The sequence below is a fragment of the Macrobrachium nipponense genome, chromosome 2 (genome assembly GCF_015104395.2).
Source record: "Macrobrachium nipponense isolate FS-2020 chromosome 2, ASM1510439v2, whole genome shotgun sequence".
NCBI lineage: Eukaryota > Metazoa > Arthropoda > Malacostraca > Decapoda > Palaemonidae > Macrobrachium > Macrobrachium nipponense.
In genome coordinates, this window is record NC_087201.1 from 164,972,600 (window position 1) to 164,993,157 (window position 20,558).

The 20,558-nt window shown below is 34.2% G+C and overlaps 1 protein-coding gene across 1 annotated transcript in view; it reads right to left on the bottom strand.

Annotated features, from left to right (window-relative positions):
• The window catches only part of LOC135221359 (neural-cadherin-like), a 31,838-nt gene extending 14,340 nt beyond the window's left edge, over window positions 1-17,498 (bottom strand). The window contains 3 exon segments of the mRNA XM_064259160.1: window positions 4,301-4,378; window positions 14,550-14,781; window positions 17,440-17,498. Of these exon segments, the coding sequence (XP_064115230.1) occupies window positions 4,301-4,378; window positions 14,550-14,781; window positions 17,440-17,498 (369 nt within the window).
• Window positions 17,499-20,558: the final 3,060 nt, after the last annotated feature.

The following is a 20,558-nucleotide window of genomic DNA, read 5'->3' on the forward strand; positions in this document are numbered from 1 at the left end:
ATATGTGTGTGTGTATCCAATGAAGCACGAAGGAAAATGTACTTGAGAATATCTTTACATCCACTGTAGAAAGGTAAGTGAAACAGGGACTTGGAACAGGTATACTTTCGTAGTATATTCTACTGTACACAGATACACTTTGTTTCAGCTACTATTTGCCATTAGAAATTATTCCCCAGGAGAATTTTCAAAAATGACAGGCAGGTATTAAATTTATTTTTTGGAATTATATTGTGAATAAAAAGAAATACATCATTCTCACATCGCTTACTTTAGCATTAGTATCCGACAACGCTTATCGCTGCTAAAGATAAAGTTATTTGGTTTAGGTAAGTGGATGATATCTTCTGTATTTGGCCAGTTCACAAAAACCTCCAGGAATTCCTTAATAATCTCAATAATTTAGTCCTTCTATAAAATTTACTGTAGAGGAAGAAAGAAATTGTAATTTGAATTTTCTTGATGTAACTGTCCATAGAAATGATAGAAATTTCACCTTTTCAGTCTTTCGAAAATCAAACTAATATTGCCTCTTTTGTTCATTACTACTCCAATCACCATCAAAATGTTAAATTCTCTGTTTTTCGGGATGTTCCTAAGGGCTTTACGTGTCTGTAGCCCGCAGTTTATTGACGCTGAAATTAAAACTATTTATGATATTGCATTGAAACTTAAATACCAAGGACTTTGTAGATGTGGCATGGAAAAGAGCTAGAAAAACATTTTATTCAACTAATGACAAACTTGAATTTAGTAAGCATAACATTCTAAAATTACCTTATGATGAAAGGTTTTTAGATCATTCCTAGAATTTTAAGCTTTTTAACATAAATGTTGTTTTCAGTAATATTTATGTCAAGAGCTTAGTAATCAAAAATTCTCCTAAAGATCTTCCAGGCTGCATATATGAAATCTCCTTGCAAAAAGTGTGATAAAGTCTATTACGGACAGACCGGCAAATCTCTTTCACAGCGTCTCAAGCAACATCAATATTCTGTGAGAACTGGGCCAAATATGAATGCATTATTTGTACATATGAGATTTAGACCATTCTATTAACTGGAGTCAGCAAGAGCCTTAGTCCCATGTAATGACACAGTTTTAAAAGGAATATCATTGAATCTTGTTTTATCAAATCAAATAATAGAAATGTTCTAAATTAAGTCTTGGTTTATTTAAACTTGATGCTTTCATAATGAAAAAAGTTGTAGATAAATATAAGCAACAAAATTAATATATTAAGTTTTTACATGTTTGATTGTAAAGATACTTTGTAATTTCGGTTAGGGTCAGAATCTGTTTAAGTTTGTGACCGTGTGATATCCGATAATCCTGGATTATCCCTTTAATTTTTACCCTTTTGATAATTAACCATCTGGTAGTTCCTGATCTTGTTTTGTACCTGAGGCTTCCTCTCCAATTGTACTTTAGTAGCTCCTTGACGATGTCTGAATAAAGACGAAAGCGCTTGGATTTCTGACTATCATTTTCCAGTGGTATTCGCTTATATATATATATATATATATATATATATATATATATATATATATATATATATATATATATGTGTGTGTGTGTGTGTGTGTGTCTATATATATATATATATATATATATATATATATATATATATATATATATATATATATATACACATTTCTTTCAATTATTTAAAAGCGTGACATTTAAAGTGAAAGATGGTAATAATTATTTTCAATGTGTTTTTTTTATTACTTACTAATCGTTTGCCCTGTCTCATCATCGATGGAAACCATCAATGCAATATTAAAACATAGCTTTGCAACGATTTAACATGAATTGAAAAATATACAAAATTCTGAAAAAAATTGGTAATTTAAGATTAATTACATTAATGATGAAGTTACCCAGAATTATTTTCCCCCTTGATTTATCATAAACAAAAGACTGATAATCTAATCAAATAGTTTTTATCAGTTCATAATAGATTCCCATTTTCTGTGAAATCGACCTTTCTCGTCATTGATAAGTTATTATGGGACATAAGAATAAACATAACATGACTCCAAGTTACGTATACCTAAAAGAATCCTGTCTTACAAGATTCTTAAGAACCTTTGTGGCAGATTCTTTTCCATCCGGAATTATTACAATTAGCATCTGGTTAATATCAACAATGGTTTAATATTCGTTCATCTAATAAAAATCAACAATGGTTTAAGATTCGTCCATCTGGTTAATATCAACAATGGTTTAATATTCGTTCATCTATAAAGAAAACAATGGTTTAATATTCGTTCATCTACAAAGAAAACAATGGTTTAATATTCGTTCATCTATAAACAAAACAATGGTTTAATATTCGTTCATCTAGTAACTATCAAAATGGTTTAATATCCGTTCATCTAGGAAATATAAACAATTTTTTTATGTTCGTCCATCTAGGAAATATACAATTTTTTTTATGTTCGTCCATCTAGGAAATATAAACAATGGTTTAATAATTAAGGCCATCTAGTAAATATCAACAATGGTTTAATACAACAAGGGTTTTGTTGCTTAATTTTAATATCCATCTAGTAAATATCAACAATGGTTTAATATACTTTCATTTAATGAATATCAACATTTGTTTGATATTCGTCCATCTAGTAAATATAAACAATGGTTTAATATTTCCATCTGTGATATCAACAATGGTTTAATATACTTTCATTTAATGAATATCAACATTTGTTTGATATTCGTCCATCTAGTAAATATAAACAATGGTTTAATATTCGTCCATCTAGTAGATATAAACAATGGTTTAATATTTCGTATCAACATGTTTGAATATTCGTCACTAGTAATATATGATGTAATATCATTCATAATGGTTTAATATACAATGGTAAAATATCAAGTCCATACTAGTAAAGATAAACAATGGTTTAATATTCGTTCATCTAGTAAATATCAACAATGGTTTAATTTTCGTTCATATAGTAAATATAGACAATGGTTTAATATTCGTCCATCTTGTAATTATCAAAATGGTTTAATATCCGTTCCTCTAGTAAGTATCAACAATGGTTTAATAATCATTCATCTATAAACAAAACAATGTTTTAATATGCGTTTATCTAATGAATATCAACATTTGTTTAATATTCGTCCATCAAGCTTTTCAAAGTTTTAAACAGCTGCGTGATTCTGAAGCTTCTAAATCACTTGCAAATTGAACATTGATTGCAGCTTTATTGACGATCAATTAGCCGACAGAAGTCATTTTGTTAAAACAACTTTATTTTTTTAATGAGTGACCTTTTCAAGAGCAGTGATGAGTTGTATATGTATTACTAAATTTAAATTGTTTTCATTGGTGCCGTTTCTAATAATTTTGGGTTTTTGAAAAATATACCCATTGTACCAAACGCATCCCCCCACCCCATATCCCTCCTAGAATCCTCACCAATATGGACATGTACCCGCTGAAAATACACACGGATATACATACAACTACATAAAACCACTAGTATGCGGGGCTAACTTAAAACACGTATTTACTGACTGACAAAAACAAAGATTCCTTACGTCTGAAATACTGTATGGAAAATAAGCAAATGTAATTTTCTCAGAATGAAAGTCAGCTCTCGAAATGTAATTCTACGGTCTTAAAACAAATCACACTATATGATGAATTGTTCAATATACAATGAATAAAAAATAAGGAAAAAAAATGAGCAACCTCTTAAGAAATTTCTACTTATTTTTTTTCTGGTAAAGTTGTAAATCCAATCCTCGGAAGTACCTACTTTCCCAGCTTCTTGTAGGTGGCTATATATTACAAATACAGTGTAGAAACGTTCGTTTTATCACAATATACGATGTAAAGGGCAAAAGTATCATTTCTCTACTTTTGGCAGCCTGCCATAATCTTGTAACTTTAGCCGTTGATTTTCATGGCCGTACCCCCGTAATCCAATAGCTATCGTTTCACTTTTCTCAGTTTTACCACTGTTATATCCTGACGTCTCTCTCTCTCTCTCTCTCTCTCTCTCTCTCTCTCTCTCTCTCTCTCTTCCAGCAAAAATCCTTCGGCCCCCGATCAACGCAGGAATACATTAAACCAAGGTTTCTAATCCCACGCAAAACGAACATACATCTGTATTCGTGCGTTTGAGGCCCGATCGTGTAACTGAATCGTTAGCTAAGCGATGGAGAAGGAAAGAATTCCAGTACTGCCAATAGCAAACTTACCATTCCTTTCATTCTAGACCAATAGAAATTCACGTTCCCCCATTCCAAGTCATAGAGGTACTGAGGCTTGTAAAGAAAATACTCGACTGGATGGTTCAAAACGCTCTGGAAGCCCTGGATTCTGGAACTCTTTGAACATGAAGAGAAGACCTGGAATCGCCTGTGGATGGCAAATATGTGACGGTTAACGGTTCTCTAAGAGCGACACTCGTTAGAAGGACTTTGGAGACATTGATATTCCTGTTGTAACGTCATGAGAGATGGTTGCTGCCAGTCTTAGAGTACAGAGCAAGAACAGAATACAGAACTAAGGGCAACAGGCCAAGCGCTGGGGTCTTAGAGTAACATGTTCCCATGTAGATTTTGTTAAGCAGTTCTGTAACATGCAGACCACCATAGAAAAGTTATTTCTTGGAAAATTATTACCTTAATCGTTATACATAATTGAAAGTGTATTTATAGACCACTTTCCTCAACCGTTAGATAGATTCTACGTCATTTTATTATATTCATTACCGTCGAAAGGGTCCAGTGGGGAATATATCTGAGTGACGTATCTCTACATATGAGACGAGGTCTGGTTCGGTCCGGAAAGATAAATTCCACCTGAAAATTAGTTATTTTGAACGTGTTAGATGTCAGTAATCTTATTTCATTAAAGGTAAATATTATAGAATGATATATATGTATATTCCTAGGATTCAGGTATTATCTTTCGTATGTGGTATGTTATCATTGTTTCCAAGAGGAAAGAAACTGAGGTTTTATATCCCAAACTGCCAACTCATATATTCAAAGCTGCATGAATTTCTTTCCAAGCAACTGATTTACAGAATTTTCAACCCGATATTCTAACCGACGTTCCTGATATCGTGAGTGACACACTGGACAGTCGATGGTTATTATTTAAAAGGTCAAAGGGTTAGAAGTTTTATATCACCGGAAATATTTCATATTCTTTTTACATTTCGTTGTTTGTCACACTAACTTTTATTCGGGGAAACTGCCTTTTTTTATCAAGGTAGAAATATCTGAAATATCTGAAATAAATGGCAGTCTAAATTTTTTTGACTGACAGACGAATTTGAATCAAAATGCTAATATTAAAAATGCTGTATTCTTCAATTATATATTTTCATATTATGAAGTAGTTTTATTATGCAGCGGTGGATGACTGGATTGGGGAAAAGGTTCAAGGTGAATTTTTAAATAAACTTTTATGTTTTAATATTTTGGAAAATGTTTTGGAGTTGTTATGAAAATGTAATACATAAATCTAGTATTATATATCCACCTGTTTGAATTTCATAGCGATTTTTGAAGTTGATCAACTGTAAAAGTATAATCCACAAACAATAAAAATATGAATCCATTTCTTAACATTTTAGAAAAATGCTGAAGTTGTTCAATTGTTAAAGTAAAATTTATAAACAATAAAAATATGATTCCATTTCTTAACATTTTAGAAATATTTTTGAAATTGTTCAATTGTTAAAGTAAAATCTATAAACGACAGAAATATGATTCAATTTGTTAACATCAATTTGTGGAAGATGTTCAACTGTAAAAGAATAATTCGTAAACAATAAATATTTGATTCCATTTGCTTGCAATTTAGATCAAAACTTATATAGTTTTTTCTATTTGAAAAGTATCATTCAAAAACAGTAAAAGTATGAATCAATTTGTGAGCATTTTAGACTAACTGTATGTATGTATGTATGTATGTATGTATGTATGTATGTATGTATGTATGTATGTATGTATGTATGTATGTATGTATGTATATGAGTATAGAATATAGTATACTAGAATATAAGGTATTACGAATCTACCCTAATTCTGGTAGGAAGATAGCTCTCTGTGAGCCATCTCCTTTACTAGACCAGAACGGAAGACGTATAATGATAAAGAATGCATAATTTAAAAATGTTGTCAGTAAGGAAAACAATTCTAAAAAAAAAAAAAAAAACAAAAAAAAAAAAAAAAAAAAAAAACAGCAATTTCCGCTGTCTTGTGCATTCATCACTATTATCCTGTGTTCTCGAAACTCATAAGATAGACATGTCTTGATGTCTGTTTGTAATCGATTCACCTTTCCAGTGGCGAGTTAACCAGAGCTTTAGTCTTAGAGGTAAAATTAGGTTTCTTTTAAAAAGATGAATCATTTATGTCCCATACAAATTAATCATACTCGATAGAGGGGAATCGTGATTTTATAAGGATAAACTTGAGAAGGTACCACTAATATGTTGTTTTTAACTTTTCGCTAAGAAAAACATTCTAAATAGTTTGATTGCTTAGGCCAATGAATAATAATAATAATAATAATAATAATAATAATAATAATAATAATAATAATAATAATAATAATAATAATAATAATAATAATAATAATAATAATAATAATATCGTGACGTTGACTGACAAAATCAAGAAGAAAGTATCACTCATTGACGTCGCAATACCATGGGACACCAGAGTTGAAGAGAAAGAAAGTGGAAAAAATGGATAAGTATCAAGACCTGAAAATAGAAATAAGAAGGTTATGGAATATGCCAGTGGAAATTGTACCCATAATCATAGGGACACTAGGCACGACCCCAAGATCCCTGAAAGGAATCTGGAAAAATTAGATGTCGATGTAGCTCCTGGACTCATGCAGAAGAGTGTGATCCTAGAAACAGCGAACATAGTAAGAAAAGTGATGGACTCCTAAGGAGGTAGGATGCAACCCGTAACCACACACTATTCATACCACCCAGTCGAATTGGAGGACTGATAGACAAGAAGAAGAAGAAGAAAAATAATAATAATAATAATAATATTTTCAGATCAGCCTTTGAATCACTAGAAAAGCTTTGAATAAAACTGAGAAAGCTCCATTCAAAAAGCATAATGCCTTTGTATACTTCCAGTCCAAAGCTGCCACTTTCCAGGCAGAAGTTGTTATGAAACTTTGCTCCTTTAGGACACCCACACAGAGAGAGAGAGAGAGAGAGAGAGAGAGAGAGAGAGAGAGAGAGAATTCCATTCCCGGTTTCACAGAAGCTCAAAGCGTTGCTGGAAACAGACCTGGAAGGAGGAGAGTGAAAAAGGGACTCAGGCGCTGGAAAGCATTGCATGCAGAATACACTAAAGAAACAGCAAGGCAAAGGTTCCTTTGACGTTCTGGAAGTAAGAGAAAAATTGGGATCGAGAAACGATAGGTGGTTGATGTTCTTTCTTACTTATTTTCGTTAACTGCCTCCCGTATTTTAGTCCAGATAAATGTGCGTTTGTTTAATACGGCACTTTAGCCGAAGCTCAAATCAGATATTATAGAACCTATTGATAACTGGAATACAAAAATCCTCTTGACGCAAAAATCAATTTTCAGAAATCTTACTATAATGGACGTAATGTCTGTCCGTCCGTCTGTCATTCAATCACGGCCAAACGGTTGGTCCGATGGGCATGAAACTTGGCGGGATTAAAGTGGGGTTTCATCATACCTCCCCCATCCTCCGAAGGGGGTGGGTGTGAGAAGCGATTCCCTGAAAAGGAGCTGGTTATGCCCGTAGATTGCTAGTAATAATAATAATAATAATCATTAAAATTTCATTATTGTTGATGTTGTTATAATAGTTATATATATACGTTTGCACCAAAGATTTTTTATTTATTTATTTATTTTGGTCTATCACAGTCCTCCAATTCGACTGAGTAGTAATTATAGTGTGGGGTTCCAGGTTGCATCCTGCCTCCTTAGGAGTCCATCACTTTTCTTACTAGGAGCAGACTCTTCTGCATGAATCCTGGAGCTACTTCAGCATCTATAGTTTTTCCAGATTCCTTTTCAGGGATCTTAGGATCGTGCCTAGTGTTCCTATGATTATGGGTACAATTTTCACTGGCATATCCCATATCCTTCTTATTTCTATTTTCAGGTCTTGGATTCTTATCAATCTTTTCTCTCTCTTTCTTCTACTCTGGTGTCCCATGGTATTGCGACATCAATGAGTGATACTTTCCTCCTGATTTTATCAATGAACATCACGTCTGGTCTATTTGTACGTATCACCCTATCTGTTCTGATACCATACTCCCACAGGATCTTTGCCTGGTCGTTTTCTATCAGGCCTTCAGGTTGGTGATCGTACCACTTATTACTGCAAGGTATTTGTTGTTTCTTGCACAGGCTCCAGTGGAAGGCTTTTACCACTGAATCATGTTTATTTTTGTACTGTTTCTGAGCAAGTGCTGGACATGCGCTTGCTTTGTGGTTTATGATTTCGTTTTTCATATTGCACTTCCTGCATACAGGTGAGATGTTATATCCATCTATCGTTCTTTGAACATATCTGGTTCTTAGGGTCTGATTTTATGCCGCTGTTGGCATTCCTTCTGTTTCCTTCTTGAGCTCTCCCCTTTGTAGCTATTGTCATGTTTCATCGCTGGCCAGTTCTTTAGTCTGTCTCACGTATTGTCCGTGTACTGGTTTGTTGTGCCAGTCCTCTCTCTTCTGTTTGTCATTCTCCTGTCTCTGTATATTTTTGAGTCTTCGTCTACCCATGCACTCCTTAGTTGCTTGTCTTCACTGGTTTTCAGATATTGCCCCAGTACTCTGCTCTCGATGTTGACGCAGTCCTTTGTGCTTAGGAGCCCTCTCCCTCCTTCCTTTCGTGTTATGTATAGTCTGTATTTGTGGGTGTAGTGCTTTGTTGGATTGTCAAGTATTTCCTAGTTTTTTGGTCAATGCTGCGGAATTCAGCCTTCGTCCACTCCACTACTGCGCTGTATCTGGTTGCTGGTACTACCCATGTGTTTATGGCGTGTCCTTCATTTCTTGGTGTTTTATATCTTCTCCTATTATTCTCAGGTATTTGTATCCTGCCTAATCTGTGTTTGATGCTATTCCCATCTGGTAGCTTTATCCCCTCACTCCTTGTCACTTTGCCTTTTTGTAAGTTAACCATGGCACATTTTTATTTTCCAAACTCTATCCTGATCTCTCCTGGATTATTATTATTATTATTATTATTATTATTATTATTATTATTATTATTATTATTATTATTATTATTATTATTATTACTATAGCTGTTTCAACGGCATTTAATTTATATAGAATCTTCTCAATTTTTCTTATTATCTTTTTCTCGTCAGCATGTAGCTGGTGTATTAGGTTTCCTAAAGACATGTAAAGATTTCATTTGTCTTAGGGTTTGGTTCTTTATCTAACGTGTCGACAGTGCACAGGCAGTCATCTATGAGAGTATAGAGTAAAGTGAATTAAGATACGTTTTACAAGTATTTATAGCAGGCAAGGTCATGCACAATCGTTGGGCGGTTCGGTGAGCAGGGATTTTAATTGGTCGTTGGATGGTAACGAAATCTATCCCTGAGGCGATGAGATCTTCTTGGTCTGGCCGGGGTTATTAGCGTGGGTTGGGTGTTGGTTGGGTTACCCACCTCCTGGGTGGCGTGTAATGCAAGACGTCCAAGTGACATGTCATATGCTCATTCTCCCCACATTCTCTCTCTGCTTCTTCCTCTCTTTCTCTCACTCTTACTCTCTCTTTCTCTCTCACTCTTACTCTCTCTATTCTCTTTAAATATCTCTCTCTCTCTTTGCAAACCCCCGCCATTAAAAAGTCTCTCTCTCTCTCTCCTCTCTCTCTTTCTCCTCGCTCTTCTCTCTCTCTCTCTCTCTCTCTCTCTCTCTCTCTCTCTCTCTCTCTTCTCTCTCTGCAATTAAAGCAGCATACCTACGAAGAAATAAATTACGATATGACAACAGAAAAGCAAATCCCGAAGAGGCTCTACCCAGATCTACACAATGACGGGAAAAGAGGAAAAAATAGACAAGAAAGACAAAATCTGCAACCTTTTGAAAAGAGGGAATTGCAGATTTGGAGAAAGATGTTACTACAAACATCCTAAGGTATGTCAAAACTATGAAATATATGGTAAATGTGCATACTTAGATGGCTATAGGGATGATTGCAGAGATCTGCATCCAAAAATATGTAAAACCTAAAAGAAGGAAAAGGATGTAAGTTCGACAAAAAATGCAAATATATGCACCCTGTAGCCATGAATCATAATCAAATAAATAACCAACCAAGTAATAAAATCCAAAATAAGAAAGAAACAAATAAAGAGAGAAATCAAGAATATCAGGTAAAAGAGAAAAGGGAAAAGCAAACCACCAATGAGTATGCAGAGGTCTGTCAGCAAAAAATTTCAAAGCATCAGTCCGAAATTCTACTCAAGAGATAATAACTGTATTTATTATGCAAGAGGATATTGCAAGAAACGGAGAAAATTGCAGATTCAGACACAAAATGAATAATTATGATGAAGGAAGATCAAATATTATGGAAAAGTTGGATTTTTTAATGTCAGAATTTTCTGGAAATGAAAAAAAGAACAACATACCAGAACAGGAAAGAGACATGGGAAAATCCTTATTACTACCAATATTAAATGAAGGAGAAAACACGCAAACCATCATAGTGATGAATGCGCAGGGTTTAGTTACGAGTAACTCAAAAAGAAAAATAGAGTACTTAGAAGAACTAACCCAAAATGAAAAGAAAATAGATATAATGAATATAGTGAAACCTGGTATTCCCAAGAGACTGGGAATGATGATCAAATAAAGGGTTCCAAACTTATAGATCAGATAGAAAAAAATAGGAATCAAGGGGGAACCGCAATATATGGGAAAGACAAAAAAACAAGGAAAAATATATGAGAAATATAGTAACTCAGAATGTGAACTAATAGCGGTAGAATTTGAATCTGAAAAATTGATGAACATAGTAATATATAGACCTTCCTAATACTAAAGAGTTTGACTTAATAATTGAAAAATTGGATGATATATGTAGAAATCACAAGGACTGGATATTCTCCTATCTGGTGACTTCAACTTTCCTTTCGTAGAATGGAAAGAACGAATAGGAGACTGTTGGTTTACTTATACATATAAAAAAGAGAGTAATAGTAGTGCAGAAGATAAGAGGCAATTTGAAAAGCTATTAGATATGCTACTAGAATACAACATCAACAAATAAATCACCTGCCAACAAGAAAGGAAAATACTTTAGACCTAGTATTTGTGAACGAGATGAATTATGTTAAAGAAATAATAGTTTATAATGCGAGTATTTCAGATCATAATGTCATAGAATTAACAGTTCATCCAAAGCAAGTGAAATAAGATAAGCAAGAAATGAAAAAGTGGGAAGATATGGAAAGTACAACTTCTACAGTAAAAAATATAAAATGGCATAAATTAATGAAGAATTAAACAAAGATTGGGATAACATTTTCGTAAGTGATGACATGGAAGGGTAAATACGGAGATATTATAATAAAATATTGGAGAAAATAGTGGATAAATATATACCGAAGAAGAAAAGTAAACATCATTCATGCATACCAAGAGACAGAAGGATCTTGTTCCAGAAAATCAGAAAGTGGAAAAAAGGTCTTGCAAAAGAAAAAAATGCATGGAAAGTTATAGAACTAAAAAGTAAGATAGAAAATGCAGAACAAAAGATTATACAATCAAAAGAAAATGAAAAACGGGACTCGGAAGAAAAAACCCTATTAAATATCAAGCAAAACCCCAACTATTATACTCATATGCGAAGATGATGAATAAAAGAAGAAATAGAAATAGGCCCTCTGAGTTGAAGGAGATTTAACGAATGAAAAAAGGAAATTTGCAACATACTGGCAGAACGATATAAGAGAGAATTCACCCCTAGAATAGATAATGAAGATAATGATATAGAAGTAAGGACGAAAATAGTGAATATTTAGCTGACATAGAAATTAATGAAGCTGATATTGTGCAGGCAATTAATGAAATTAAAAATGGAGCTGCTGCAGGGCCGGATGGAGTCCCTGCTATTTGTTAAAGAAAGTAGTTCATTCTATCGCAAAGCCACTTGCAATATTATTAAGACAAAGTGTAGATACAGGCAAGATTTATGATGAGCACAAATTAGCATATATCACCCCTACTTTCAAAAGTGGATCAAGACTAGAGGCAAGTAATTATAGGCCTGTGAGTCTAACATCACATATTATGAAAGTGTATGAAAGGGTAATGAAGAAAAATATTATGAAACATTTAATAAAAAATAATTTTGTTTAATATAGGACAACACGGTTTCGTACCCGGAAAAAGTACACAAACCCAACTGTTAGTCCACCATGAGAACATATTCAAAAATATGAAAAGCGGCAAATGAAACAGATGTGGTTTATCTAGACTTTGCAAAAGCTTTTGACAAAGTAGACCATAATATATTAGCAAAGAAAATTAGAAAACACAATATCGTAGATAAAGTAGGAAGATGGTTAAAAGAATTTTTACACAACAGTAAAACAGATAGTTATTGCAAACGATGAGAAATCGGATGAAACCAAGGTAATATCCGGTGTCCGCCACAAGGTACGGTGCTAGCTGCAATATTGTTTGTTATTATGATTGAAGACATAGACAGTAATGTTAAGGATTCGGTAGTGAGTAGTTTCGCTGATGACACAAGAATATAAGTAGAGAAATTACTTGTGATGAAGATAGGAACGCTCTACAAAGAGACCTTAACAAAGTATATGATTGGGCAGAGGTAAAGTAGTATGGTATTTAACTCTGATAAATTTGAATCAATAAATTATGGAGACAGAGAAGGAAGCTATATGCATATAGGGGACCTAATAATGAGACAATCACAAATAAGGAAACAGTTAAAGACCTTGGTGTGATGATGAATAGGAACATGTTATGCAATGATCAAATAGCCATTCTGTTGGCAACAAAAATGTAAAAGCAAAAAATGGGAATGTTGTTACGGCACTTCAAAACAAGAAAAGCTGAACAAACATGATTATGCTTTATAAAACATATGTTCGTAGTCCACTTGAATATTGCAATATGATATGGTACCCACACTATCAAAAGGATATTGCACAAATAGAGAGTGTACAAAGGTCCTATACAGCTAGAATAGAAGAAGTTAAGGACCTAGACTACTGGGAAAGACTACAATCCTTAAAATTATATAGTCTAGAAAGGAGAGAGAACGCTACATGATAATTCAGGCATGGAAATAGATAGAAGGAATAACAGAAAATATCATGGAACTAAAAATATCAGAAAGAGCAAGCAGAGGTAGATTAATAGTGCCCAAAACTATACAGGAAAAATAAGGAAAGCACACAGAACATTAATCCACTACGCACCAGCATCGATAATGCAGGTCTATTCAATGCGTTGACAGCTCATCTGAGGAATAATATCAGGAGTGAGCGTAGATGTGTTTAAGAATAAGCTCGACAAATATCTAAACTGCATCCCAGACCATCCAAGATTGGAAGATGCAAAATATACCGGAAGATGTACTAGCAACTCTCTGGTAGACATTAGAGGCGCCTCACACTGAGGGACCTGGGGCAACCCGAACGAACTGTAAGGTCTGAAAGGTATATGGAGTCGGTGGTTTCTTGTGCTATTTCTTCTCATGATTGTAGGAAGAAATTATGTTTCTTTTACCGTGTTGATAGTAGTTTTTTTCTCTAATATGTGTAATGCTTCAAGATAACATAGGCGTTTCCGGCCGTACGGTGCATGGTCAATAATTTCAATGTTCGTTATAAGTTCAGCTATCGTTTCTGACCTCCCGTTATGCTTTTCCCTGTAGTGAATGAAAATGGCCCCTTCTTGAAGGTGGCAGGAGAGACGCTTGGAGAGTCTAGTGGTGGTCATCCCGATATAAGAGTGGTGGCATCCATCCACCGGACATGTGAATTCATAGATGACACTCCTTCTCTTCAAAGACGTTTCTGGGGGCGCTGGGTTGTTTTTAAGAAGCAGCTGGCTGGTTTTCATATTTTTATAGTATATTATGAGGCTAATTTTATCACCTTCTGCAGTGGGGGAGACATTTTCACTGATTATTTTCCTTATAGCCTTTTCGTCTTCCAAATATATGTGGTGCATATAATTTTTTATAAAAATATTTTATAGCTCTACTTTGGTCGTTAGTTTCGGTTCATTCTTTCTTGGTTGCCATTCATTTTGGAGTCCCGCCTTTGGCGTTCGACCATGCGATTTGATAAGTTATTGTTGATGAGGACTTGTGTAGACCTTTCGATCTCCCTGGTGGTTTCTCCCCATGTGGAGCAGTGTGTAAGGACGTGGGGACGAAGGCATCTACCACAGATCTTTTATACCTGTCTGGGCCCTCGCTGGACCCATTAAGGCATAGACCCGGGTTTGTGGGTTTCTTATAAACCGTGGTGGTGTATCCCATAGGGGTCTGCTGTACCCGAACGTCCATGAAGGGTAGGGCACCGTCAACGCTGCGTTCACACGTGAAGTGGAGGATGGAGCATTCTTCAAAAGTCTTTCTTAAAGTTTCAAGGTCCTCTTCTCTGTCGACTCTTATGAAGGTGTCGTCTATGTAGTAGTAGTACTGGGGAGGGCTGAAATTATAAACACATTCCCGAACAATGATTCCAATCACAAACTGAGATATTAGAAAATCTGCACAAACTGTTCTGAAAGAAAAATCAATTCAAATTCGCTCATAATAAAAAAAACAAACAAACTTACGTCAGTGATGGCTAACGTCCAAAAGGGGAAAAGAAAAACCAATGGCACTGTTGACTGTTCCCGTGATACCTGTAACATCTGTGACTCACATAGACTTCAAGCAATTATCTACTGAACCCATAAAAAAAAAAAAAAAAAAAAAAAAAAAAAAAAAAAAAACTCTAGGGCTATCACAGAAAGGAAAAATACACCCGGGCAAAAGAACACCTGTAGGTTTTCTCACTTTGACTTTTACCATAGTCTTTGAACAGGGCATTAACACAATATCCTCCGATAAAACACCATTATATTTGTGGTTAGTACCTTCCCATTCCGCAACCCATAAACATCACCACCCTTAGTTCTCAATACACCAACCCCATTGTTAGTATCAGCATCACCAATATTAGTACTCGCCAGTATCACCAATATTACCACCCACAAATCATTGGCCCATTCACCAAAATTATTACCACCGTGAACTCTAATAGAATCCCCGTAAATATCTCCTGTAATAATTCCCCGTAAATATCTCTTGTATCACCAGTATGGGCTTTAATATTACCACTCACCAGTATCATCACCATTACTATCACCAAACACATCACCAATAGCAAATAATCTCCGTATCCCCAGTTCTAATCACGCCCTCTACCATTGCGTAAAGGCATTCTCCGAAGCGTAAAGGGAAACTTGCACCATATTCATTCATATTCATTTTCTCTTTACTCAAAAGAAAGAACAAAAATTGTTCTAAAAGAAAAACCCTACTGGTATATCACATCATCTCTCAGTGGCAATCAACTGATCTCAAGAACATGGCAATGAACTCTTCTTTTCAAGGCCAAACTGAGGAGACAAGAGAGAGAGGAAAAAAAAGGACTCACCCCCTCGACCCCGATACACAAAAAAAAAAAAAAAAAAAAAAAAAAAAAAAAAATTCACCCTCCCTTAGGCACTATTCCTTGGTCGCTCAGTAGAAAATACACATGAATGCGGTTATGCATAAGAGATGCGCTGTCTCCCAAGGGACAAAAAAATGCATCTAAGCACCCCGAGAATTGAGCCACATGTATGACAACTTCATAAGCATACGTATGTATTAAAAAAAAAATGAATACGTCGCCTTTAAACATGTTCTAGGATAAAAAAAAAAACTTATCACGTTCTGCTCCTATGGGAAGAAAAATATGGTAATATGAACTGCCTCTTAACTCCAAAAATGATTCACACGCAAAGTTAGAAAAAAAAAAAAAACACAAGGAAAAAAAAAAATGTAACTCTCACGCCGTCAATGAAAGAACACCATATTGCCGACTCGCGCATGTAAAAAACACGCTAATACACACATACTTGAGTGTGCAATACGACCCACTACTCGAACAGCGAGCACTTAGTTAATCACACGCATTCACAGATATCAATCTGAGTGAGACATCGCATTAAGCAAGACCTGAGGTCACCGTGACGGAGGAAGATGCCACTCAGCTCCCAGCTGTGCTCCTCAAGGTACTGCTTGCCATATCTCTTGTTGATGGAATTTGGAGGTTTTGCTTGCAGTGTTTTTTAAATAGAATTCTAAGGGATGTATTTTGATTTGATTTGAAGGTATTGCTTGCAATATGTTTTTGAATAATTTGAAGATTTTCCTTGGAATATATTTTGTAAAGTTTGAAGGTATTGCTTGCAATATGTCTTTTTTTTTATTTGAGGGTTTTGCTTGTCTTGACATAATTTGAAGTTATTGCTTGCCATATCTTTTTCATATAATTTTTGAAGGTGTTGCTTGCAAATGTTTTTGTATAATTTGTAGGTATTGCTTGTCTTATATCTTGATATAATTTGAAATAATTACTTGCCATACCTCTTGATATAATTTGAAGGTATTGCTTGCAATATGTTTTTGTATAATTTGAAGGTTTTGCTTGCCATATCTCTTGGTGTAAGTTGACTGTATTGCTTAGAATATTTTTTTTTCTATAATTTCAAGGTTTTGTTTGACATATCTTCATATAGTTTGAAGGTATTACTTGAAATATCTTTTTATATAATTTAAAGTCATATCTATTTGTGTAATATGAAGGTATATCTATTTGTAAATTTTGCAGGTATTGCCTGAAATATTTTTTTTTTTTTCATAAAATTTGAAGGTATAGCTTGAATTTTTTTTTATATATAATTTGAAGGTTTGGTTACCAGTTCTCTTTATATATTTTGAAAGCATATCTTTTTATATGATTTGAAGGCATTGTCATGTCATTTTATACAATTCGAAGTTATTCCTTGCCAGATCTTTTTGTATAAGAATGCATTTTACAATGTTCATATTCTCTTTATTCCTCGTCTTATTGTCCACCCTCTCCTAAAAATTGATCCGTAGTGCAACTGCCTTGAGGTTTTCTACACCTTTCAAACCTTTTCACTGTCAATTTCCGTTTCAGCTCTGAATGGCCCTAGTTGCCCCAGTGCTTGGCATGTGATATGATGTGGAAGTAAACTTGTTTGAATGTTTGTTCCCGCAGTACTCTTATCCATAGCAAATTCTTTGTCTATATCAGGAACACTGATACGAGAGAGCCGTCTGCATTCAGGAAGGTGAAGACGTAGTGGAGGTGTTGTTAGACTTTGTGGATGGGCCAGAATGAGTGTGGTGGCATATAAGGTTGTGATAATGAGTGTGCATGTGTCGGGATGGAAAACAGAGTAAAAATAAGAGAAAAAGTTTATGGGAGTTCGAAAATGGACTTTGAAAGGGAAAGTAAGGTGACACAAAAAATTAGCGTTAAGATTGCATTTGGACTTTCTGGAGTGAACGAGAAACCGGACAATCTGATTGAGATGTGGAATGGAATGTTGTTGACTGTTAAGTAAGTGTATCTTAGTTTAACCAGACCATTGAGCTGATTAACGCCTCTCCTAAGGCTGCCCGAAGGATTAGATATTTTTACGTGGCTAGAAACCAGTTGGTAACACAGCAACGGGGACCTATGGCTTGTTGTGGGATCCGAACCACATCGAGAAATGAATTTCTATCGCCAGAAATCAATTCCTCTGATTCTGTTGAAAGTATGTTTCAGAAGATCAATTCAAAGGGGAAAACTGTTATGAAAAAGAGCTTGTTTACGAATGCGTTGCTTTTGAGAAAAAGAAAATATAAGAATGAAAGTTGTACTGAAGAAAACACAGGACTGACTGGAGACGTGTCTCATTATTCTTGAACTTCGGAGAAAAAAAAAAGAAAAATCAAGGAGGGTGAATTTCAAGGCTGGCGAGATAAGGGTGGAAATATTTCTGTAAGAGTAACATTACGACAAACGAATTCGCTATGGAGGAATTAAAGAAAGCATCCATCAAGCACTTTCTATGTTATCCTTTCTTCCATTTGCTTAATAATCCGTTTTTGTAAGATTTTTCATACCAACCTATTATCTTCTATTCTCCTCTCTTGACCAAATCGTCTGTTATCGCTTACTCTGCTTATCCCCACATTTACCATTCATTTAGTTCTTCTTACACCATGTATGGTAAACACATAACTCTTCTAAACAACTTCAACCTAACCATTTTAGTCCTCTGTAAAAAAAAAAAAAAAAAAAAAAAAATTGCCTGCCTTGTCTATCCCGCACTTTTTCTCTTTGCCCTCATATCTCACAAACTACTGAGGCTAGAGGGCTGCAAATTGCTACGTTGATCATCCACTCTCGAATCATTGAACCTACCAAATTGCAACCCTATATCCTCAGTAGATTTTATTATATTCAAGGTTAGAGTTAGCCATAATCGTGCGTCTGGCAACAATATAGGCCTGACCACCACCGGGCGGTGGTTGAAGTTTCATGGGACACGGCTCATATAGCATTATACTGAGACCACCGGAAGATAGATTTGTTTTCGGTGGCTTTAATTATACGCTATACAGAAAACTCGATTGCGCCAAAGAAACTTCGTCGCATATTTAACTTGATTATTCGTTCGTAATCAATTATTTTGACTTATGTAATGAATAACCCCTAACGGTGATATAATGAGCAAAGTTGAACAATAATAATATTGTTACGCTGTAATATATCTTAGCTGTAATGAAGTTAATTAAATTATAGCGTATCAGATTCCTGTTTGGAATTACTTCCTTGAATTCCTCAATTAATTATATACTTGATGCAACGCAGACTAAGGTTATTATCTACAGATAGTAATTAAGTCTGTGCTGTATCAGAATACAACACAGGCTCAAACTATCATCTGGAGATGATAACTTACTAAGTCTTTGTTGTATCAGAAATATTATTAACGGAATAATTCAAAACGGATATCTAAAATAAATTCTCTATAGTTAAGATTTATTTCTTAGATTTCCTTAACAAAGTAACTAACAGTATTTTAATGTAACTTTAATATCCTGTAGTTCTGCCTTCAAAGGGCTTCTCTAAGTGGTAGATAATTAGTGTAGTTAACCTATATTACTAAAAAAAAATAAAAATTCTCCGGTATAGAATCTCACCTGAAAAATGGAAGTGATTTGCATCAGAGCGAGACAGAACGAAATGCTATTAATTTGAAATTATATAATTGATAAATAAGGAGATAAAAATAAAATATTGTGAATATAAATTCCTAGAAAATTCGTTCAGTAAATTAATTTCGCTTCTCGTTATGGTGAAACATGAAATAAAAGTTGTTCAGTATGAAAGTGGATATATATATTATATATATATATATATATATATATATATATAGATATATATATATATATATATATATATATATATATATATATATATATATATATATATATATATATACATATATATATATATATATATAATATATATATATATATATATATATATATATATATATATATATATATATACACCTTGGTTGAGACCAACCACAATCTACTACGCACAGGTACATGATTCACTGCTTAGATCAATAGGAAATTTCTAGAATTTCAGGAAACTAACCCACTCTATAAAAGTCACTCTCTATAAAAGTCACTGCCAAATTCAACCTTGCCCATATTAATGGAAGATGAGATATCGGTGTAAAAAACTTCCATGTCATTAAGGACTCATAAGTAGCACGTCGAACAGCTTACAAGGTATGCTATTTCACGTTTGCCTTACGCAAATCCTATCACTTCTAATGATTCAAGAACATTCTTCTCCTTTATCTCTGATATCTTCCTACTTCAATCTATGCATTTCTCGTCTTTTTTCGCGCAAATTTATAGGAATTATTCATCATTGCCATCTACGTATCACCCTCTTCATGTGGTCACATAATTTTTATATAATCTCATGAATCTTTTTCCCCTTCAGTTCGTTTTTATCTCCTCTTCTTTTTTATCTAATCTTCGTGTCTACATTTCCTACTTTTTAAGCCCCTTTAAGTAAAGACTGAGTGGGTATTAGGGAAACATTGTTATCTTTCTCTACAGCATCAATCTTTTATACTTTCATAAATATTCAACATCTACACTTCATTTCCTTAAAGGAGAGCTGGCTTAACAATCCCTTCATGCATTCCAATTTTTGTTGCTTTCTTATTATAAAGGTTAACACTTTAAAAGACTATTATTTTAAACATATAGTTAACATATTTTTTTACCTTGTTAACGTCACCTAAAGCATAACATTTGCCGTGAGAAAAGAAACACAAAGTTAAACCACGAGAACTTTGAAAAATTCCTTAACAAGACAGATAAAAACCACACGTATGTTTGCTGCCGTTCGAAACT